This window comes from Hipposideros armiger, unplaced genomic scaffold (genome assembly GCF_001890085.2).
Source record: "Hipposideros armiger isolate ML-2016 unplaced genomic scaffold, ASM189008v1 scaffold_141, whole genome shotgun sequence".
In the NCBI taxonomy this organism is placed as follows: domain Eukaryota; kingdom Metazoa; phylum Chordata; class Mammalia; order Chiroptera; family Hipposideridae; genus Hipposideros; species Hipposideros armiger.
Genome location: NW_017731491.1, coordinates 788964 through 812249, shown reverse-complemented (window position 1 = coordinate 812249; position 23286 = coordinate 788964). Strand labels below are relative to the sequence as shown.

At 42.0% G+C, this 23286-nt stretch overlaps 2 protein-coding genes across 2 annotated transcripts in view; one reads left to right on the top strand and one right to left on the bottom strand.

Annotated features, from left to right (window-relative positions):
• The window catches only part of CPD (carboxypeptidase D), a 66221-nt gene extending 59777 nt beyond the window's left edge, over nt 1-6444 (bottom strand). The window contains exons 1-2 of the mRNA XM_019650438.1: nt 5631-6444; nt 112-359 (exon numbers count right to left, since the gene is read on the bottom strand). Of these exons, the coding sequence (XP_019505983.1) occupies nt 112-359; nt 5631-6367 (985 nt within the window). The 5' untranslated portion in view covers nt 6368-6444. The remainder of the gene's footprint in view (nt 1-111; nt 360-5630) is intronic.
• The window catches only part of TMIGD1 (transmembrane and immunoglobulin domain containing 1), a 64399-nt gene continuing 46421 nt past the window's right edge, over nt 5309-23286 (top strand). The window contains exon 1 of the mRNA XM_019650440.1: nt 5309-5471. Coding sequence (XP_019505985.1) covers nt 5368-5471 — 104 coding nt within the window. The 5' untranslated portion in view covers nt 5309-5367. The remainder of the gene's footprint in view (nt 5472-23286) is intronic.

Here is a 23286-nt window from a genome sequence, read left to right as displayed (position 1 = left end):
AAAAAAAAATAAATCAGAATTCCTCAAAGTTTCCTCTTTTCCACTCAGTATATACTTAAGAAAGCTAAATGAGCAATGGGGAAAATATAGCAAATTCAGTGCTTTACATACCTTCGACATCATACCAATGTGCGCCATTTGTGATCCCATCTTTGAAAGTCTCGTCTTCATCTCCAGGACAATGAGGTGTCCCAGTTTTCATGATGGGGTGGTTTGACGCATAGGCTTTTGCCAAGTATTTAAATACTTCATCATCTGAGGTTTTGCTGTACGTTCCAGTGGCCTTATGTTCTGGAGAATCATCAAAAGGATAGCTTGCTACCACTGAGCCACCATGCAGATTTCCAGAAAGCACAAACCTTTAAAAACAACCACATCACATCTCACCAAAAAAAAGCAGAAAAACACCATGTATTTAAAAATTCTACCTTTTTCATAAATAAACTCAGTATCTCTCTTGAGACCCAAAAGACAACTCTATCAGCTGCTTTAATAGACCAACAACAAAGAAAACAAAATGGAAAGAAAGCATTATCAACATAATAAATTTCAAATAGTTTTTACAGTTCAAATTAACCTTCAATAACTTTGAAAAGTTTTTTCCCCCATCATTGAAAACGTAGCTGGATAACAGAGTACAAATTAATGTTTCAGGAGACATCTTATTTAGGGAATTCCAAATTCACATATACAGTTGAACGATATGAACTTGCCAATATTCAATCATGTTTTGACCTACAAAAATGACAATTTCCTACAGTTCAACCTAATACTTGTATTTCATAATGTGTTAATTTCATAGAAAGCGTGGCTTGTATAAATAAATATTTGTTGAACGCATTAGTTAGGTTAATAACTTTCATGCTTTTTATATTACTATCCAAAGAAATTTTTAAGATAGGGAGTCTAATTTAAAACAGGATGTATTTTACCTTATTCCGGGTTCAATATACTAAAATTCACATTTTCAAGAGAGAAGCCACAGTTGAGAAGAGTCAGGGTGTGTGTGTGTGTGGAGTGTGTGTGGGGGGGCAGGGGTGGAACCTGATACACTGAGCTGCTTTCAGAGAAAAACAATACAGCACATAAAAGACTAGTCCTTCATTGCCTCACTGTAAAAGCAGCTCTCTTTCTAGGCCCAAGGTTCCTGATTGGGCCATTAGAAAATAAACTGACATGGCGACAAGGCTGCTCCTATAAAAGAAACATTTTTATTTTTTTTATGTTTCTACTTTTAAGTGAACACATTTACAATCTGGTCAAATTTGTAGATACAGAATATGCCTTTTATGGTGAAAGCTAAAGGCAAAAACGTGCTGAAGTCCTATTTCTACATCTCTCCCTTATATTAATAGTTTAAACCATTACTATGAGTAGAGATTAAACACTTATTCTCTTTGCATTTTAAATTGCATTTTCTTGCTTCTGCCTTTTTGTGTTTGAAATGAACTGACCTACGGAAATTCTAAATGGGGTTGATATATAACATTTACTTCTACATGCTTGAAATGAGATTAAACCTATGGTACTAGTTTGAAGGGTTAAGTATGGATCAGTACCATCCCAGAGACCAAACAATGAAAATTACACAGAATCTGTTCATCAGTAGATAGAACTTAGCCATTAAAGACAGTGATTAAATACTAGAATAGACTATGAAAAGATACTAGTTAAAAACTAATATAATTAGCACTCTTCCAGACACCAGAGGAGAACACCATTTGGTGTAGCAGCAATAGCACAGGCTTTGGAGCCAGCCAAATACGGGTAAGAACATTCGGTCTCCCAGACCTCTCTCTTACTAACAATAGATCAGGAGAAGTTACTGCCTCTAAATTTATTGAACCCTAGTTTCTCATCTGTAAAATGGGGATTAATGAGACTTGTTTTCCAGGGTTGTTCTGAGAATTAAATAAGATAATATATGTGAAACATCTCCAACACAACGAAAGCTTTATGTAGCACCTGCTCAACTAATGTTCACTCTTTGGAGAGATCTAGCAACCTGCTTAGAGAATCACTACCTTATAGACTATCATTCTACTCCTCACTTCCAATGCCATCCCTTGGGTGACACAATGATACAGAAAAAAAATTACGCACATATCTAACATCCTAACTTCACCTTACCCACCCCTCCCCCATAACTCAAGGTATTAACAATTTATTTTCTAGTTGGTATGCCTAAAATAATGTTTTCTCCCCACTGACTTGGGGAGTTACAAGACAGCTGGCCCAGTTCAGGCAATCCATTCAACAACACATTTTCTTGAGTGTCAACTTTGGTCAAACATTCTATTGTGCATACTAGGGAATACCTCAGTGAAGAAACAAAGACAAAAATGCCCCCAAAGTGTTCATATTCTAGTGAAATAAAATGGATAACTGAATATTCTAAATAAGTGAAACACATGCTACTTTAATTACATACGAGTACTTTCGATTAAAACGTTCAATTCCAAGATTCTCTACTAAATGCTATATTTTACTTTGTTAAACATTTCTTACAACATTTCTCAGAAATATTATTAAAATGGCCTAACCAAATATGGTCCTTTTAGAACAATAAAATATTTGCAATCTATTCGAGTGATAAAATTCAATTATTACATTTTCCTTACTCTACTTACACAGTTTTAAAAGTACCAGTGCCACTCTTACAATGAGGATTTCAAGAGAAAGTGATACCATACTACTTTCAGTCTTTGTCAAAGCAACTTTGCATATCAATCTAATTTTACTTGAAAGGCATTTTATGGTTTCCATTCACATCAGTTCTCTGAAGTATTTCTCATAATTGACTTTAGCATCATATATTATTCCTTGCATAAGATTTAAAGTAGCTGCTAAATATATTATAAACAAGATATTAAAAAGCAAATCTCTAAGTTGACTCTATTATGCTCTCCAGTTATTTATTTTTAAAATAAATAACTTTTAAAAATGAAGAGAACTTGACGTCTGATAAACTAAATTCTGAAGATTCAGGAAGTTGTAGATATACACACAAGCCTCCAGAAGTAATCTGCACCCACCCTCAACAATATGACAATGCTTTTCATAAATATACCCCAAAAAATTGGTAAGCCAATCTATTAAAATCTAAGCAGATATCTTTAATTAATGAAGTCTAGTGTGACAAAAATACGGGGGTCAAGTAAATTGTAAAATCTTTATTTTAATGACAGTTAAAATTTTGTATATCTTCCTAAATATATGTCTCAGTTCTCAAGAGTACAAAAACACCCATTGCGTGAAGCATAAAATGAGACAGAGAACATAAACTTTACTTTCCTAAGCAGGAGAAAATGAATCTTAAAATTTTACATATTCGAAGTAACAACAAAAATCTATTTCTAATATAGCTGGATGAATAGGGTATCAAGGACTTACTTAAATGATTTATTTCACAAAGCACTAAAAAATCTAATTAATTTCCCCATACAGACCAATGTTTGCAGTTTTTAAATTTCCTATCCACAAAACTGAGTCTATATTTAGGCATCAGTCTCAAATTCTGTGTGTGCTTGTGCTTTTAATTTTATTCACATATCAGTGTCCTTTGTTACTGACTAATCATTAAAGAATAGGCATTTTGAGTTAATTTTTGAAGACCGAGGATGGATGGATGTACTTTTCACCCTTTGTAGTTGCCTACTTTTCTGGTTAGAGTTACGTGCTTGAAGAATGTTTGGGTATGATTAGGGTAGTCCATAGTTACACAACAAAATGACTTTCTATGTAATACCAACTGACACAGATGAACTTTTAAAAATCCTCACAAGCTCCTATCATTGAACTACCTGGTCCAGACCACAATTCATAATCATTAAATACTGATGCTATGAAACAGTTGGCCAGAGAGCGAATTTTGGGGTCCAGATTTAAAGTTTAAAGCTTTCAGTATAGCCTCAAGCTGACTTGGATCCAAGACAAAGCTCATTTTCATTTTTGGTCACAGCAGAACTAATACTAAAGAGAAAAATCTAGTCAGAATTTACATTCCTGCAAGGGTCGTGACAGGGCATTCTGAGCATGTCACTTAAGCAATGCAAAGAGCGCGCTTGATATATATCAGAAAAGTCTTGGTCATCACAGCTTCTGACAATAAGATGTATATTAAAGTCATATTTCTTACACAAATGTTTAGCCATCATGTCATAGTTATCTTTAAAAGAAAAACAATCTTCCCAGAAAGCCTATGTGAAATTGAATATCTACAAGGGAACTCGAAAGGAGGAGTAAAGTAAAGGTGGAAGATAAAAAAAAAATCTAGAACTAACACAATTCCCATGAATTTTCTAGGTGCTGAATATACTGAAATCTTGTAGAAGAGATGACTCTACAAGGCCTGCAAAGAAACTTCTTTTTTCATTGTTTCTTTTATCTGTCACTCAGAAATCTTTTTCAAATCAAGATGGAGAAATTAGCTAGTCTTATGAAGACAAAAAATAGGGATATGCTGGCAAAGCTGATCCTTGAAAAAGGGAGGTAGTGCAGGCTCACTTCAGACATTATTCCATCTGAAGTTCCCTCCTTGCTTTATTTCTCTTTTGTTTTGCCGAAAATCCTACCCATCTCTCAAGACTCAGTTCAAGTTCTACCTCTTCCACAGAGAGATGATCCATATTACTGCAGCCCACACACATTTTTGCCAGTAGGAACAATTAATGTAAAGTTTAACTGGGTATATAAACACACCCTGTATATATTTATAATGTTCTCTTATATTCCAATTTCTTGAGGTCCTCATGCTTTTAATTTTTTAATTTTAAAATCCCATTTAGTGCTTAATAACACTTAAGGTGTGTATTAAGTGTGACAATGAGCCATTCAGTCCTGGCCCACTAATAAAGTGCACAAATGATATCAGAAACCCATCAGAGAGTCTACAATGAAGCAGCTCACAGATGAAGGTTCCAGATCTGTGCGAATTCTCCAACCCCATCCATATGCTCCTTAGCTGAGTCAGAGGTAATAAAGGTTGGAAGAGAACCAATTTCTGTCAAATAACGAAGAGGAAGACCCTGGGTGTCCTTTATCATTTCTGGGCTCCAGTCTCCCTCTATGGCTGCTAAGAGCACTGACTAACAAGATGCCTGAGTCCAAGTCACAGCTACACTCTGTACTATGTGAATTATTTAACCAATCTGACCCTCAATTTCCCATATGCAAAACAAGGATATTAAGGGCGTCTATCTCTTCAGGTTGTGGCCACGCAAAGGGCTTGCTTGACACAGTGCCTACAATAATAAGATGATCGCAATACTCACAGCTTACCTATAAAATGAGTGAGCTAACCTAGGTGTTACCTTAAGGTCTCTTCCATCCCTCATAGTCTATGGTCCTGTGAAAATAGGGGCCAGAATGCCAGAAAGGAGCCGCCTCTCCAGACAAACCGCTCTCTTTGCATCCGTTGAACCAATGACAGCCTCTAGGCAGCGCTTCTCGGACAATCAGCGGGATAGGAGGTATGCGGCCCTGTTCCCGTTACGCGATGTCGCCGTCCACCCTACCTACCAAGGTCCCTTAGGCCTAAAAGTACGGTTTGAGCGCCCACTGAGAGCAGAACCCAGCCTCTGCCCCTGGAGGCTCGCGTGGCTTGGGGGGGGGGGGAGGACGACACTCACTTGTTCCTGCGGATCCAGTCAATGAGGGCGCGCACCTCGGGCACGTCGTCCAGGGCCGGGGGCTGGCCGGTGCTGAACTGGTCCGGGAAGCTGCGGTTGAGGTCGCGGCCGCGGCTGTTGTCGCGGCCGCTGGACCCGGGAGGTCCACTGTCGCCGAGGCCGCAGTCGCCCTCGCGGGCGCGCTCAAAGCCATCGGGATTGAGGCTGGGCAGCACGTACACGTCGGTGGTGTTCAGCAAGCGGACGAGGCGCGGGTCCCCGCGGCCGTAGCCAGCCGCCAGCTCGCGGGCCAGGTAGATCAACACCTGGCGCGACACGGTCTCGTCGCCGTGCATGTTGCCCACCAGCTTCACCTGCGGCCGGCCGGGCACGAGTGGCCCCGCCGCATCCGGCCCCGCGATGCTGTCAGGGGGCGGCGGCCCCAGGCCGGCCGTGAGGCGCAGCACCCACAGCGGCCGACCCTCCACCGAGCTGCCGATGCTGAAGAGGCGGGCCAGGCCCGGGGGCCCCGCGGCCGCCGCCTCCCTCAGCGCCGAGCCCAGCTCCTCTTCGTGGTAGTAGTGGTTGAACTGGCCCTCGTCTGCCTCGGCGCCCGCACTCGTCGTCGTCGTCGTCGCCTCCGCCTTCTTGATGTGCGCTGCTCGGGCCGGGCTCCGCAGCAGCAGCAGTAGCAGGCACAGCAGCGGCGGGAGGCGCCCGGGCCGCCAGGGCGGCCGCGCGTCCCAGCCGCTCGCCATCTTCCAGCAGCGCCGCTAAGCCCGGCTCCGCTCCCGCGGCTCCGCACTCCGGGCGGCCAGGGCTCGCCGGATCCCCTCCGCGCCTAGCAACCCCATCCCGCCCTCCGACCGCAGCCAATCGTGGAGGGCCTGCTATGCGTCACGCAGGGGGCGGGGCTGTCCTTAAAGCAGCCAATTCCCTCTGGGCGTGCCTTTCCTTCTGTCCCGGACAAGTTTGATCACTCTGTGCGTTCGCTAAGGTTCCTTTCGCTGTCTTTCCCTACTTCCCGTTTCCTCTTCTGCATTTGCTCCGCTTTTCCTTAGTCTTTTCTTGATGGCTTACCCCTTAAATTCTCACCTCTATTTCTCTGAGTACCCTTACCATCTTTGTTGCAGCTTTTCCCCAGCTGCGCTTTAACGCTTCGAACCGAGAATCGAAAGAATCGAAAGGTTCGAAAGCATCAAATACTCGAAAAAAAAAATCAAAAGATTCGAAAGACTCTATCCTGGAAGAGCCAAAGAACGCTTTAGCCCTTTCCACCGGAGTCGTCCTGCCTCGGCTTGAGCCCAGCGCCCTGCGAGCGGTTGAAGAGAATGGGGATACTATGGGCACAGTAGAAGCCTCACTACCTCACAAGGCAGTACATTCCAATAGGTTTCTGTGTTGAAAGAAGGTGTGTCCTTTATGTTTAGCGGATTATCTCTTATGTAGTAGGCTCCCTTTGCGTCCGTGTATATATTGTTTTGGTATCACCACCCGGCAATTTCATTGCCAACTACAGTAGTTCCAGTGTGTGCTGGTTTCAGCCCTTTGTAGGCAGATTTCTTCATTTGATAGTTCACTTGCCTACCTCTCACAACTTTCCTGAGCGAGTTATTTGTTTAAGTGTGACATTCGAACGACATTTTAAAAGCAGCAGGTGTGACATTTCTGGAAACACTTGCTTGGTGAGTATAATCCCTGAACTGCTCAATGATCTGCCAAAGCTGGCAAATACAATGTTTTATCATCTAAAGAGGCCTTTCAAACTGGACTTTAAAGTAGGCTTTAGTCCATTGAACTTGAAGAAACTCAAAACCTCACAATTCTTTTTCTCAAGTGTGAAATTATACCCATCTAACAATATAATTGCCAAAACTGTTGTAGTTCCTTCTTTAAGAGTCTGGCATTTCAAGGCCCCTTCCTTGAACTATGATTGAACCCTAATATGACTAGTAAAGAATTCATCCATTCATTTATCAAATATTTATTGAGCAACTGATGTATGCCAGAGCTAGGTGCTGGTAAGCAATTCATTCTGCTCAGTTGGAAACTGGATACAGTTTGTGATAAGTGCTACCATAGAGATACGGGGGCCCAGGTGAGGCAAACCTCATTCAACCTGAGTAGGAGGAAGGGAGGAGAGAAACTGGGGTAAGGGGGAAGGGAGGAATTCTGGACAGACAGAAGGAGGAGCAAACACAAAAGGCTGCAAGGCTTAAGAGCAAAAACTGCACTTTCTGGGAACTCCGTGCAGATGAGGATTACTGATGTGAAGGAGCTCACAGGTGTGGCGGTGACCTGGCAGGACACCAGCCAGAGAAGCAGGACCAGAATCTGAAGAAACAAGTCAGGCTCTGGGGAGTACTTGATCTGTAAGATGATGGAGAGCCACTGACCAATTTTAAGCTGGTTTAGAAAAATTCTTCTGACAGTAGCATGGAGAGTGGAGTGGAAGACCTAAGACTGAAGCCTGAGGAACTTGTAAGAAAGTTATAATCCAAGAAGATACTATGAGGCTCTGAACCTTCAAGGGTAGTGCCAGTGGAGGTGGAGAGAAGGAAATGTATTCTCGAAAGACCTTTATGAGGGAATGTGGACAGGATCTGGTGACAGAGAGGATTGTAGACTGACTCCAAGTTACAGCTTAAGCAACTGGCAGGTGTGTGCTGAGGTGTGGGACAGGAGAAAGCTCAGACTTAGGAGAAGGTGATGAGGACAGCGCCGTCACTCTGGTCCTGTGAATGCCGCTTCTTCTTTATGCCCCATTGGTCTAGTCTGTATCAGACACAGCAGCTACAACTCACCAGAAAAAAAAACCCCAACCCTGTACAGAAACCCCTCTCCCCCTGGGAGTGCTTAGTCATTACACCATGCACTTTTTACAATAATCCAAATCACAGAAGCCCCAGGGGACATGTTAACCTCTAATCAGGTATTTCCTTTTCTACCATTTCCACTCTCCTTTGAAACCTCTTCCTGCCACCTCACTCCTGCCACCTCACCTATGAGGCAGGCTTGAAACATGAAAAAGCAAGTATGAGGACAGTGAAATAACATGGAATAGCCTGAGTCAGCACCCTCCCAGGAATCCTCGCTCCTCCAGCAGTGTCTTTGCAGCCTCTTTCAGGTCTGAAGCCTCCATCCTTAAGCAGGTACATTGTGCCAGTGGTTAGACGTGAAACTTCAAGCTCCTGACCCCCATCACTGCCCACTAGAGGGGAAACCTCCAGCTAAATACCTCCAGCTGTCCCTGAGAAGTCTTGAACCTTGTGACAGGTGTCCCTTTCAAGGTGTCCCGTGTCCCTTTCTCCAAATCTCCACTCTCACCCCACCCCCAAGGAAAGTCTTGGCTTCACAAGTGAGGAAACTTGGGAAAAGGCTTCCTGTTCACAGAAGCAGAGTAGTTATAACCTGGATTTTTAAAAATAGGGCAGAGCTGTTGGTGGCCTGCCTGGCTTCGGTAACCACTTCCTTTAAAAGAATCATAGGCAACTGAAGCACAGCATTGATCATGAACTTGTAAATGTCACATTGTCTGGCAGAAACACTCACAGACTCGTACATTCAATTTGACAAATGTTTATGGAGCACCTTCTCTGGTGAAAGGTCTGCTGTGCTGGGTAGGAGGATTACAAGATGAATGAGGGATTCTCTTGTCCCAGGAAGCCAGGGTCTAGAGGAAAATTGTGCATAGACAGGATGTGTTTCTAGGGCCGGTGCTGTATAAAAAGCACTCTACTAAACCCTTTGTATTGGTTGATGCATTTAACCTTTGCAACAATCCTGAGGTAGTTACTAATATCGTTCCCATTTCAAAGATAAAGAGACTGAGCATGAGGTCTCTTAGCTGGCAAGCCACAGATCCAGGACTCCCACCCAGGGAGTCTGGCTTCAGAACCTGTGTGTTTATTCTCTATAATAAAATTAGTTCTATGTAGTGAACTAAAACAAAAACTGCTATTGGAACACAGAGGAAAAAGCAACTAATTGTGATGAGAAGTCAGAGGAAACTTCACCAATACTATTAGATCATGAGCTTTGGCATTGGAAAACTAAGTTCAAATCCTAGATCAACCATATTCTAGCTGTTATGTTTTTTTTTTTTTTTGGAGAACAGTGTGTTTTTCCAGGACCCATCGGCTCCAAGTCAAATAGTTGTTTCAATCTAGCTGTGGAGGGCGCAACCCAGTGGCCCATGTGGGGATCAAACCGGCAACCTTGGTGTTATGAGCACTGCGCTCTAACCGAAAAGTTATTTTTTTTCTGAGAATTAAATGATATAATACATGTATAATATTTACTGTAATAGATATTTTGCATATAACAAGCTTTCAGAAATCATCATTTTTATTGCTTTTAATAATAAGAATTCTTGAACAGGAGAAAAATAGAGAAAAGAGGACTTGAGGCAGAGAAACGAGGGACAGAGGCGTGTAGTGAATGGTGGCTGGAATATAAGATGTGTTGGGAGGAGCAGCCGGAGCCATAGCTGTGAAGCTAGGGTGATGAAAGGCCTTGAATACTTTGCTAAGTGGGTTTTGCTTTATTCCATGGCAGGTGGAAAACTTACAGAGCACTTGCTGAGGGGAGTGGTGTGGATCCCATCTGTGTTTTAGCAAGAGAATTCCAGGTGCTGTGTGGGACAGAATAAACAGCAGTTACCAGCCAGACAAGAGCTGATTCTGCCAAGATTAGTGAGGACAGAAAGAAGATAACTTAGAGTGATGTTTGGATTATTGGGGTGACAAGATTTAGCAAGATTGGGTAAAGGGACGAAGAATAGTTAAAATATGATTTCACAAGCTAGGGAAGGTAACCAAGTAGCTGGCCTTGCCAATATCCAAAACAAGGAAGGCAGGAGAAAAATCTCTTTGAGATGTGGACTAGATTGAGTTGACCAGTGGAGCAGCAATGCAGAAGTTACTGATGACCTTTGTAAGAGCACTTGTCATGGAATAGGGCAGGGAAAACCTGAATGGGGTCGGTTCAAGAGAGACTAGAAGGTGATGAAGTGGTGTGGGTGAAAGAATTCTTTTGGGACGTCCTGCTATAAAGGGGAGTAGAAAAAAAACGGAACAATGCTGCATGGGGATGGGCTTTGAGGGTTTGTTTTTGTTTTTGTTTTTTAATATGGGAGAAATTACAGGTTGTTTATATGCTGATGGGAATGATCTAGTAAAGAGGGAAATTTTGATGATGCATTGTGGGGGAGGGAGAAATTGCTGGAGCCATGCTTTTGAGTGTAAGTAGTTGAGAAAGATAGTGTCTAATACACCCATGGAGGAATTGGTCTTAGGTAGGAGCAGAGACAAGTCATCTGCAGTGGGACATGGAAAGGCAGAATATCTGGGCATAGGTACAAGTAAGTGGGTAGGCAAGGTGTTGGGAGCTTGTGAATGCTGATTACCTTTATTTTCTTAATGAAATGGGAAATAAGGTCATCAGCTGAGAGGAAGGATGTTACAGTAGGTGTTGGAGGCTTGAGGAAAGAGAGGAAGGTGTGAAATAATCATTTCAAAGAGTGGGAGAGAGAAATAGTAATAATAGTTTTCAGCCATTGACACGTAATAGGGACCAGCAGTTTTCTAACGTGTTATCTAGACCTGAAAGCTAATGGGACATAGAACAGAAGGGTTGGTTTATTTGTTTGAGGAAGAGGCTATCTGGGAGCCTGAAAAGTGTGGTTACAGTCCAAATAATTGGGTTCTGAAAAGCCAGCCTGCCGGGCTGGGTGTTTTCCTGAGGAGATGAACATAGACAAGGGAGAGGAAAGACTGGATCACAGTTAAAACCTCCATTTCAAGTTTGCCCCGTGCCCAGGTCTCTCTAGTATTAACTCACCCAGACAAGTGGCCACTTGCTCCGGATCACCTCTGCAGGAGAAAATCAAATCCTAGCAACTTGCAGCCCAAGAAATACTAGGAAGAGATTGCATCATCTCAGAATCCAAAAGCAACTATCTGAAATCAAATTTGGGATTTGAAAGGTAAATATCATGTCAATACAGTCTGCTTAATAATAATACCACCTTGTGTTCACAGGTCCTTTCCTGTATTGTTATCTTAATCAATACAACAACTCTGAAAGCAAGCAGGGCAGCCTAGAGAGGTTCTAATTTTTAAATTGCCACTAACCAGCTCAGGCAAGTCACACAGCTAGACACCCAGCAGAGCTGGGAACTCGAGCCCTATCTGCAAAACCTGTCCTGAGCTCCTGCCATTACACTCCAGGATTCATTACACTTAACTCAGTCTGAGCTATATGTACATTGTGTGCACATCTAACTTGCCATGAGAAGGAGAGAAAGAAATAAGTAACCAAATCTAAAACAGAAGTATATGTTGATTAAACCTGTGGAAAGAATGTGGGAATATTTTTAAGGATTTACTAATCATTAACAAAGAGATGAAATGCATAATTCAGGTTACCAGACCCATGGTCAGTGCCTGTGGAGGAAGAAATTGAAGAATTAACTGAGGATCAAAGAGACGGCTTAACTTAAAAGAAGAATTAGAGGAACTGACAAAAAGTTGCCTATAGAGCACAAGGATGATGAAAACACACAGCAGCATGTGATTAGAATTTTCATAAATTCACTGGTGTGTTGTTCTAAGCAGCAGGAAAAAAGAATGATTTATTTCTGAAGAGGAATTTTTTTCAGTGGAAGGAAGTCTCAAAGTGGGCGAATTAAGGGAATTTTTAAGACAAACTTTGACCACATCAATTCTTGCCGGGGCTGTTGGTTCCCCGCCCAGAACCTCTTTACCCGGCCACCCTACCCCTCCACTAGCTGCTACTTATACTACACCTTCTTTGGAAGATTTTTCTTAGTTTGCAGGAGCTGCTTTATCAGAAATTCCTGCAAAGTTAACACGCACTGCCTGCACCTTGCCCCTACCTCACCCATTACCACCAGGGGCCTCCTGGTGTCTCACAGATGCAGGGTCCCTTGCCTCTGGATGGGACAAACTTTGGAGCAATTTATGCTCCAGAGCTTACTGTGGAATCGGGCTAAGTTAGGCGTTCTTCCATCCTTGTTTAGCTTCTTCTTCTGTCTTGACCCCCTTCATCCCTTATAGATTTCTCATAAGAGCACTCCCTCAATAAATCATTCATACAAGAATCCCTGTCTCAGGATGTGCTTCTAGAGATCCTACCTTAAGACAGCCAGGTAGGATGTAACTCCATAGTACTTCCTCTGTGGGTTAGATGGAATACATTTTGCTTTTATTGTTTTTTTTTTTTTAAAGAGTTTGCTCTTCCTCCCTTGGAGTCTTTATCTTCCCAGGCCAAAAAAGAAATGAAAGACGTTTATCAAAATTTCTCTCAAAATATTGCTCTTAGGTAGGACTCTTCTATTTTAAATTTTAGTTTGGCTTGTTTCTGGGGCATACATATGCTGCTGCCCAATCATGAGGCCATGACAATGATTTTGATCTGTATTTCCCAAAGACTCACTATTAGCCAGCACTAACCGGACAGCAGTTCTATTCTCATGAGGCAGGGAGGGAGGGAAGCAGGTATCAAATACTTTCTGTTGTACATACCAGAAAACCTGACTCTTTCTAGTTTGAATAATAAATGGAATTTATTGGCTCATATAACTAAGAAGTCCAAAGGAGAAGTCCGGATTCAGGCATAGCTTTATCTTGTCGCCAAGCACCTGGTTTCTTTTTGTCCCTTGGCCCTGCCTTCTACAATACTGATTTTATTCTAAGTCTGAGTCCCCTTGTCTTCCCAAGAGAGCTGCCAGAAGTTCCCAAAGCCACATACTTTCTTATACTCAGCAAGAAACAGAGGATGCCTTGTTTTTATCAATTTTGTTGAGTTTCACTCAGATTGGATCAGGGTAGGTCATATGCCTACCCCTGAACCAATCACTATGGCCAGAGAGACAGAGCATGCTGGTTGGCTTGGCTTAGGATATGAACTCCATTGCTGGGGCCAGTGATGGAGTCTGGGCCCCCAAGAATGACATGCATTACATTCCCAAGAATTACATGCATCCCCAAATGGAAATCAGGGCATATGGCAAAGGAGGAGTGGGGAATGGAAGTTGGGAAGACAACCAACCAATACCAACCTGTGTCATTCACCATGCAAGTGAAAGCAGCAGTATATTTTATTCACTCGGCATTTATGAGGTATATGGGTGTGCCCTGTCCTGGGATGGGGGAGGGGCACGTGAAGGAAGAAGAGAGGGAGGAGGAGGAGGAAGTGCTGCAACACAGTGAAATAACAGTGTGTACAAGCGCTGATAATTAATACCCGCGTGGGGCTTTAGAGTTCACAATATGCACCTTGTCCTCTCACTAATCCTCATGGTTTGCAAAGGAGCATTTGTCCTTATTTTGGGCTGTCCAGCCTCTGAGCCCCTGCCCCTCCCTTGGGGAACCCTCTGCCTTAGGGTCTTGGTGAAGGGCAGGGCCTTCTCACACTATCCAGGCTGAAAACACCAGGTGCCTGCCCTCTCAGGACAGGGGCTCACAGCCTAGGTTTGGCCAAGCAGATGAACCCGTGATAGACTTTGAATTGGGAGCTCATGACACCAAGAAGCAGAGATTGTGGATAATTCTTTCTGGCTGTTGCGGGTGAGGGTGGCAGCCACACACAGTTGCTGGGAGCACAGAGCAAATAGGACACCCAGCTCCCAGCACCAATGCTGGTGGCAGGACAAGCTGCAACCGTTGGTGCTTCGTGACCGTGGCAGCAGGTTCCTAAATTCTGCCGCTTGCTTTGGGGCTGTTTTCCTATCTTTGTTCACCTCCGGTTTCCCAGCCCTCCTAGCCATTCTGGGAGCCAACCAATATCCTTTCAATAAATTTATTTCAGTCAGAATCAGTTTCTAAGGTTGCAACTTATTGAAATACAACCCTCTGAGGTCATTATTATTATCCTCATTTTCCAGGTGAGAATACAGGCTCTGAGAGATTAAGTAGCTGATGCCTAGGACCACACTATCTTCCAACTCCAAACCCCATATGTTTTCGGTATATGCCTCATTCGTAGGTAAAGGAGAAATGGAGAAAGAAAGCCTCCTTCATTCCAGAAAAAGTCCCTTCCTCTTCCCATCTGTCTAGTGCTTAAAATGTACCATTAGTGAAGAGTTCCTCCAAGTCTGAAAGGCTTTTTCCTAAACTAAAAGGTAAACACTCCAGGAACCTTGAGATCTTAGCAGATACCAGGGACGGGGTGGGAAAGGTGGGGATACTTACCTTAGAGAGAGCTTGCTTAACAGCTGCTTGAGAGTAAGGGTCCGTGAGAGTGAGATACAGTGGGTGGGACTGGAGAGGGGGTGAAATACTAAACGGGGAGGAATAGGGTTGCCATGTAACTGGGGCAAAAAACCCCAGAACTTGCCCCCACATTTCTAAGGAGGATCTTTTAGGTCTGCAGCCTAGTCCACCAGGGTAAAGAGTGAAGATGTCAGTGGGGGAAGTCCCAGGGAAGATGACATTGCTTGATACTGATGGTTCTCAACCCTGTTTACCCTTTAGAATCACCTGGGGAGCTTTTCAAAAATACAAGTGCAAGGGGGAATGGCTGCTTGATGGGTACAGGGTTTCCTTTTGGGGTGATGAAAATATTGGGGAACTAAGATAAAGCTGATGGTTGCACAACATGGTGAACGTACTAACTGCCATTGAACTGTAGGCTTTAAAGTGGTTAATTTTATGTTATGTGAATTTTACCTCAACTCATGAAAAAAAATAAGAAATACTAGCACCCTGCGTTTCCGGAGAGAGGAGAGGGTGGTAAAGAGAGTGCAGGAGGGTGGAGGAGTTTCAGAAAGAAAAGGAAGAGCGGAGAAAACTCTTGAGAATGGCAGGACGTAAGGAGACAGGGTGTGCTCTATAATCGACTCCATAACTTTCTTCTAGACGCCTTCAAGATAACTTCAGTGAAGGGACACTTTACTTTTTAAGGCTTTTATGGGAATTGCATTTGAATTTCTATTGGGTATGACTGTACTGAGGTAGGGCTAAAAATAGCTTAGTTTTACTTGGGTTACATTTTATACCTATTTTATAGGTTGGCCCGAGGCTGGCAACAAATTCTAGCAACAAATTCTAGCAACAAATTCAAAGGGTACCAAGTGCTCTCTTGCCCAGATGTAGTAGGGTACGCCCAGATCCAAAGACATCTTCCAATAAAAATAGCAAGAAACTGGGACTCTGCATTCTTGCATAAAGGCTCCAGAGCACAGCTCCCACCTCCTAACCAGAAAAAATATCCAGTTACCAGGGATGCTCTGGCAACCGGCAATTTCGGTCTCTAATTTTGATAAAAATACTTTCTGAGACTGACTTGGCACAAACACAGCACATTCACACCCAGCCAGCTGTACTCAATCTCAAGAGTACAAGCTGAAGCTCCAGAAGGTGAAGAGATTGATGCTATTTATGGAGACAATCTGCAGTCTTCTCTCTGTTATAGGTCTCAGTAGAAATGGTGCAAAGGAAGTATAGCAGTTAGAGGGAGAAAGCAGCTACCCAAAGGCTGCAAGTGCACACAAGAGCCAAGCTCCCTAGGAGACTCTGAGTGCCTGGGACACAGAATAAGGCAGTGGGTTTGCAAAATGACCCTGATAAGAAGCAATTACTAGTTCATACGCTCAGTAGAGACAGGAAACACTTTTCTCAGCAGTCAAAGGAAAGGACAGACAATGACGCCAGATAAAACAGAGTGAAATGGTGCAGCCAATGACAAGACAGAATGGGTGGGAATTATAGCAAATCTCTAGGGACACCAGAGCAGAAGTTCCCGTCAGGTTCTCTTAATGCTGCTTCCCAACACCACCCTATTCCCCCATCTTTACCCCCTTCCCAGCACTTTGTTGTGCTCTGCAGCTCTTCGTCCATTTATTAAATCATCCAGCAGAGCTTGACTAAGCCCAGCCTCTATGCCAGAACCAGTACAAGGCTCTGGACACACAGAAGTGAGGAAAACACAATTAAAAAGAGCCTCAGAGGCCTTAAGCACTAAAGAAGTTATGGTGCTCCCCCTCCCAAAAGAAAATTCAAAACAAAATTTTATTTTTCAAAATGACACAAACCTTACACATATGCTAGAATTAAAATATTGGGTTGTCGGAAAAGTCATGACGTATTTTTTCTATGTATTTTGTTGCAAAACTGCGTCGTCACTTTTCCGACAACCCAATAGCTTCTTTCTAGGTTTGAGGATTACAAAATTCAGATTACATTAATTAAAGATTAATGTTACTCAAGGCTGGCCGAGTGGCTCAGTTGGTTAAGAGCTCACTCAAGAGTGCAAGCTCTGAGCAACAGGGTCGCTGGTTCGATTCACAGCCCGAGTTGAGCTGCTGCTGAGAAAAAGACCAATGTTTCTGTCATTCTCATTTTGGTTGTTTCTTGTTTTGCTGGTATCTTAAGGGCTGACCCAGTTCTGAACAGTTTCCCTGCCCTTAAAAAGCTCGTGGGAGGCTGATGCTTGCCTCTCTGACTACCACGACTGCTCTTTTCTTTCCCAATTTCTGGTAGCCACGGTGGTTGTTAATGAGTGGAAAGCGGATGAGGAGGCAACAGGTGGAGGAATTGGTATCCTGGAAAAGGGGCCAATCTGACAAAATCCCTCAAAATTATTGCACTATCATATCAGGAAGTAGAATGAACTTTTAGTAGTTGTGCTTCAAGATGTGGAGAAGGTTTTGAAAAGAACACCAAAATATCAGAGGGATGGAATGGCTTCCGTCTTATAATAAATTAAATCATTTCATAATTTTAACACTGTTTTAAAATATAGACATTTGGAGGTTATATGACCCAAATCATAAAGATATGTCTTTAGCAAACTTGGCCTTGTCTGTACCGTATCCTTAAACACTAGAATTAGAGGTTGCTTCATATAACTGAACTCAGGTATCAGCCGAGTTCAGCAGCTGAAGTCTGGGGATAATATTAAGCCAGAGCTTGGGGAATGGAAGGTCCAGAGAAAAGCAGTGTAGAAATGGGTCAAAGCCGGAAGGAAAAGAGAGTTCCAAGATAGCTTCCAATAGCCGAAATAATTAGGCTTGGAACCTAGAAATTGTAGGAAAAGGAAAGTTCCAAAGTTAAAAGCTGGGCAGAGAGGAGTGAAAAGCCAATGATTTACTGAGAGGAATTTAGTTGGTTCTAAAGGCAAGATTAAATAGTCGAGGAGACTATTGGAAAAGAGAATGTCAACATATTAGCAAAGTGGGGTAGGCCTGCTCAGAGGCCGAAATTGGATTTTGGCTGCTGGGTCCAACAGATGGTTGCTTAAGTGACAGTCCTCCCCCAGTCCCTAAGGTAGCCTGAGAGGCCATTCGGGCCAAAACCTAAATAGAATTGGTTCATGGATGGTTAGATAAGCTCACAGCTGAGAGATGTACAACGAGTTACATGAGATTAGACATGTCTGGGCTATATCCCTGACTTGTGATTGTCAGTGAATTGAAGAACCAGGTTCTAAGACTTTTGGATTTTGTGGAAATATAAACTTTTCTTAAAACTCAGGGTGAGGCGGGGGTGACCGGTTAGCTCAGTTGGTTAGAGCACGGTGCTGATAACACCAAGGTTGCTGGTTTGATCCCCATATAGGCCACTGTGAGCTGTGCCCTCCCTAAAGGAGTCAACTATGCCATTGTACCATGAGAGCAATGTGTAACCAATGACCATGGCTGTTCCCCAATAAAATTAAAAAAACAAAACAAAACTCAGGGTGAGTACAGACTCTTATCGTTTTACCTGCCTTCCAAAAAAGTTGAGTACTTTGGAAACTACTCTTCCCCATTCCAGACATAGCTGTGGAGGGGTTGCCTAATCACATTTTCTCCATTCTTTAGCTGCAGGGTGAGCACACAACCCAGGATGGTCTCCTCCATAAATATGGTGACTGGTTCAGGGATGGCATGTATCCCAAGCCAGGATCATCAGAGTTCTCTAACTGGAGCTGATGGGAAGGTACTTTCTTCTCTCTTCAGTTGGAAGACTGTGTGGATAAAAGCCTAGACTTGCTTGAAGACAAAATTCCAATATTGTGGGGACAACTGAATTTCGAGAATGAAGCCAACAGGCAAAGAGAGGCAGAGAGTAGAGGACAGACAGGAGAGTGATCTGAAGGTAGTTTTAGTCGCTCCTGAGGGCAGCTCCACTTCTGCCTCGCACAGTTTGGCTGCAGGAGGCACTATACTTTGCTTCCCACTCACACTAGTTTAAATTGTGTTTCTTTAACTTTTACCCAAAGAATCCTGTCCAAGAGAAGCCATCTGGCAGTATTCCCTGGAATTAATTACCTGGGGGAATGTGCTAAAAGTTGCACAAGTACTACCACACACCAACTAGAATGGTCAAAAAATTTAAAACTGACAATATCAAATGGTGAAAAACAGGGATTCTCATACATTGCTGGGGGATGGGAAGTAAATGGTAAAAGCAAAATAAAACACTTTGGAAAACTGTTTGGAATTTTCTAATAAAGTTACACATATACCTATCTTATGCGAGCAGTTCCACTTCTAGGCCTTTAGCAAAGAGAAATGAAAATTTATGTCCACAAAAAGAATGCTCAGAGCAGCTTTACTCATGATAGCCCCCCCCCTCCCCAACTGGAAGTAACCTAAATGAGAATGGATAAACAAATTGTATACAGTTGACCCTTGAACAACGCAGGGGTTAGTGGTGCCAATCCACCACACACAGATGAAAATCTGCCTGTAACTTTTGACTCCCCAAAAACTTTACCAATAGCCTACTGTTGACCAGAAGCCTTACCAATAAAGCCAATTAACCATATTTTGTGTTATATATATTATACGTGTAAGTGCATGGCGGAAAGTTCATGAACTTAATTGTCTGACCTCATATACTGTAGTCTTAAAATACAGTAAGCTACAGAAAAGAAAATGTTAAGAAAATCATAAGGAAGAGAAAAAGACTTAACAGTTCTGTGTGTATTTTTTGAAGAAAATTGCATATAAAAGGACCCATGCAGTTCAAGCCTGTGGTATTCAAGGATCAACTGTATATTCATACAATGGCATAACACTTAACAATAAAAAGGAATGAATTACAACAATGAAGCTGAATCTCAAAAACATTATCTTGAGGAAAAGATGCTAGGCACAAAAGAGGACATACTGTATAATTCCATTTATATTAAGTTCTAGAACAGGCAAAACTAATGTATGGTGATAAAAATCAGAACAGTGGGTTCTGGGAGAAGAGATTGACTGAAAGGAGCCACAAAGGAGCTTTCTGAGGTAATAGAAATATTCTATATTTTGATTAGGGTGGCAGTTATTTTGATCGATATATTGTATATATCAAAACTCTAAACAGTTCACTTGAAGTCTGTGCATTGTATTTTTTGTAAATTATACCTCAATTTTAAAAAAGGATATTTGTACACCCATGTTCATAGCACCATTATTCACAATAGCCAAAAGGTGGAAGCAATATAAGTATCCACTGACAGATGAATGGATAAACAAAATGTGTATACGAGGTCTGACAAGTTCGCGATCTTCCTGAAAGGCTGCATGAAAAAGTTAAATGAAAACGACCCAAACTTTTCACCAACAATTCATGGCTCTTGTATCACAACAATGCACCAGCTCACACAGCACTGTCTGTGAGGGAGTTTTTAGCCAGTAAACAAATATTGGAACACCCTCCCTACTCACCTGATCTCGCCCCCAATGACTTCTTTGTTTACCCCAAGATAAAGGAAATAGTGAAAGGAAGACATTTTGATGACATTCAGGACATCAAGGGTAATACGACAACAGCTCTGATGGCCATTCCAGAAAAAGAGTTCCAAAATTGCTTTGAAGGGTAGACTAGGTGCTGGCATTGGTGCATAGCCTCCCAAGGGGAGTACTTCGAAGGTGACCGTGATGATATTCAGCAATGAGGTATGTAGCACTATTTTCTAGGATGAGCTCGTGAACTTAATTGTCTGACCTTCATACATACAATGAAATATTATTCAACCCTACAAGGGAAGGAAATTGTGACACCTGCTACAACATGGATGAACTTAGAGGACATTATGCTAAATGAAAGAAGCCAGTCACAAAAAGACAAATATCGTAGATTCCACTTAAATGAGGTACATAGAGTAGTCAAATTCATAGAGACAGAAAGTACAAGGTTGTTTGCCAAGGGTTGATGGGAGAAAGAAATGGTGAGTTATTGTTTAATAGATACAAAGTTATAGTTTTGCAAGATGAAAAGAGTTCTGGAGGTGAATGGTGGTGAAGGTTGCACAACAATGTGAATGAATGTACTTAATAAATACCACTGAATTGTATATTTAAAAATGATTAAAATGTTAAATTTTAAGTTATGTATATCTTACCACAATTTTAAAAAATGAGAGAATTGAAAACAAGTTACACAGGGACTGACATGTGGTTGTCTACTTTTTACTTTGCCAAGCAAGAACACTGAAAAACACAAACAACTCACCATCTACTATCACCTGCATTTCATAAGAGAAGGAATATTTTTGAAATTAAAAATGGAAGAAAGACAGTCTCAGGATAAAGAACAGTTCTTTCCCAAAATATGACATTTGAACACGTTTTCTTACTTTTTATTAGTTTTTATTTCATTACAGATTAGTAAAAAAAAAAAATTCTTCCCATATCAGCACCAGTTTGGAGACCAGAGTTGGGAACTGCTACCAGTAGACACCACAAAGTGAGCATTGATGGCACCACCAGTGATAAAAGCCCTGAGCCCACCAAACCATTATTCTGACCCTTCTGGTGTACTGAAAGCACGCTTTCATTCACATGGAGAAAAATATCATGCAAAAATGTCTCAGAGGGAATGTAAAGTAAAGCATAGGGAATATAATCAATAATATGGTAATAACTATGTATAGTGCCAGGTGAGTACTAGACTAGTCAGGGGGATCACTTTGTAAATTATATAAATGTCCAACCACTATGCTGTACACCTCAAATTAATATAAAATAATATTGAATGTCAACACACACACACACACACACACACACACACACACACACAGTCCATGTGTTCTAATCTTGCTGTGTCCATGGGTCCATGGCTATTCTGATAAGTCTGATGTTTTTCTTAGTGGCAAATGAAAAACATTTAGGTATAACCTATGGAGCAGAAATGACTTGGAATTGGTTATGGACAGACATAATTCATAATTATGTCCAGACAAATTACAATATTTCACCAATAAAAATAGAAGTATAATGGTTAAAAAACAACAACAAAAAAGTCTCAGAGACAGTTACTGAAAGACTGAAGACCAGAAAGGCCTGTTCACCAGAGGATGATAATGAAGGCTGGCAAAATAATATTCTCACCCTGACACCATCAGACAGCCACTTGTGTCTCTCCTGCACCTACATTCTAATTTGTGTGCCTTTTAATGGGGTACTTGCTTAGCCAGCAAAAGCTCTTGCAGCTGCTGCTTCCCAGAAGCCAGGAAGTGCTGTAACCCAAAGCTGATACAGCTAGAGAGACTGAGTTTGCTTCGCTGGTGGCAAGGTGAGAAAAAAATGAAACAAGTGTGAAACCACAAGGAAACTCATAGTTTCAAGGTTCAACCTTTGCAGTGAATACAGTCATGGGAAATTCTGGGAACCTTAACACTGGTAAGCTTCATGTGCCTGCCTTGGAAAGAGAAGAATGGGCACTGCAAAGTGAGGTGGTCCAGGAATCCTCAGGGTCTACATGAAGTCTATCATTTCATATTCTTTAAGTAGCATTAAAATAGTTATTAAATTAGCGTAACAAAATTTCTTAATGATACATCCAAAATTATGTATTAGAAAAGCAAGATACAGTTGAAAGGAGTCAGTGTCATGTGATTAACATGTTAATCCCAGTCTTTGTATACATATACATCAAATAAGACTTTAAATGTATATATTTTTGTTTCCGCCAAGGTAAGTTATTTAAAAAAAAAACACACAATTTCAGAAAAATTGCAAATGACACATTTTTATACCCCTTTAATGGGGATTCCCTTTTACCCTGCTAAAGCTCTCATATCCTGTGCCAGACTATGCCCCAGAAGGCCCTCTTCACCCAGCTTGGGCTCTGACACCCTCGCTAGGTTACCCCCAGGCATGAACACCTTTTTCATCTGGCTCAGACTCTGACACCCTGCTGAGCAACCACCACCACCACCACCATTCAAGGTGAACATCCTTTGTCACCCGCCTAGTCATCAACTCCTTACACTCAAGCAGCTCTCCAACAGAGGTGCCTGCTCAGATTCTGACACCCATCCTGTGCTGGGCTGCTCCCCTGAGTATATGGCCTCCTTGCTCCACTTAGGGTCTGACACCCATGCTGGGCCACTGCATGGATGTCCTCACTTTGCTTGGCAGTTTCTTCTTCCTTGTTAAAACACATAGGTCCTATTTTATCATATCTGCAATGTTTTGCCTGATTTCTAGATGTACGTAGATTTGACTTCATGACTAATCCTATTATATCATATATTCCCCATTGCCTAGTTTTCCTTCTGAAATGTCTTAATTGTCTAGATTTCATCATCAGGTAGCCTTTCAAAACGTATTTATATGTGCCTTACGTCAGTTAAGCCTTTGCATATTTGAAACTATGTGTTGGTTGCTTTCATACGCAGGTAGAAATTTGGCTGGGTCTAAAATTCTTCTTTTTTTTTTTTTGAGGTATCAAAA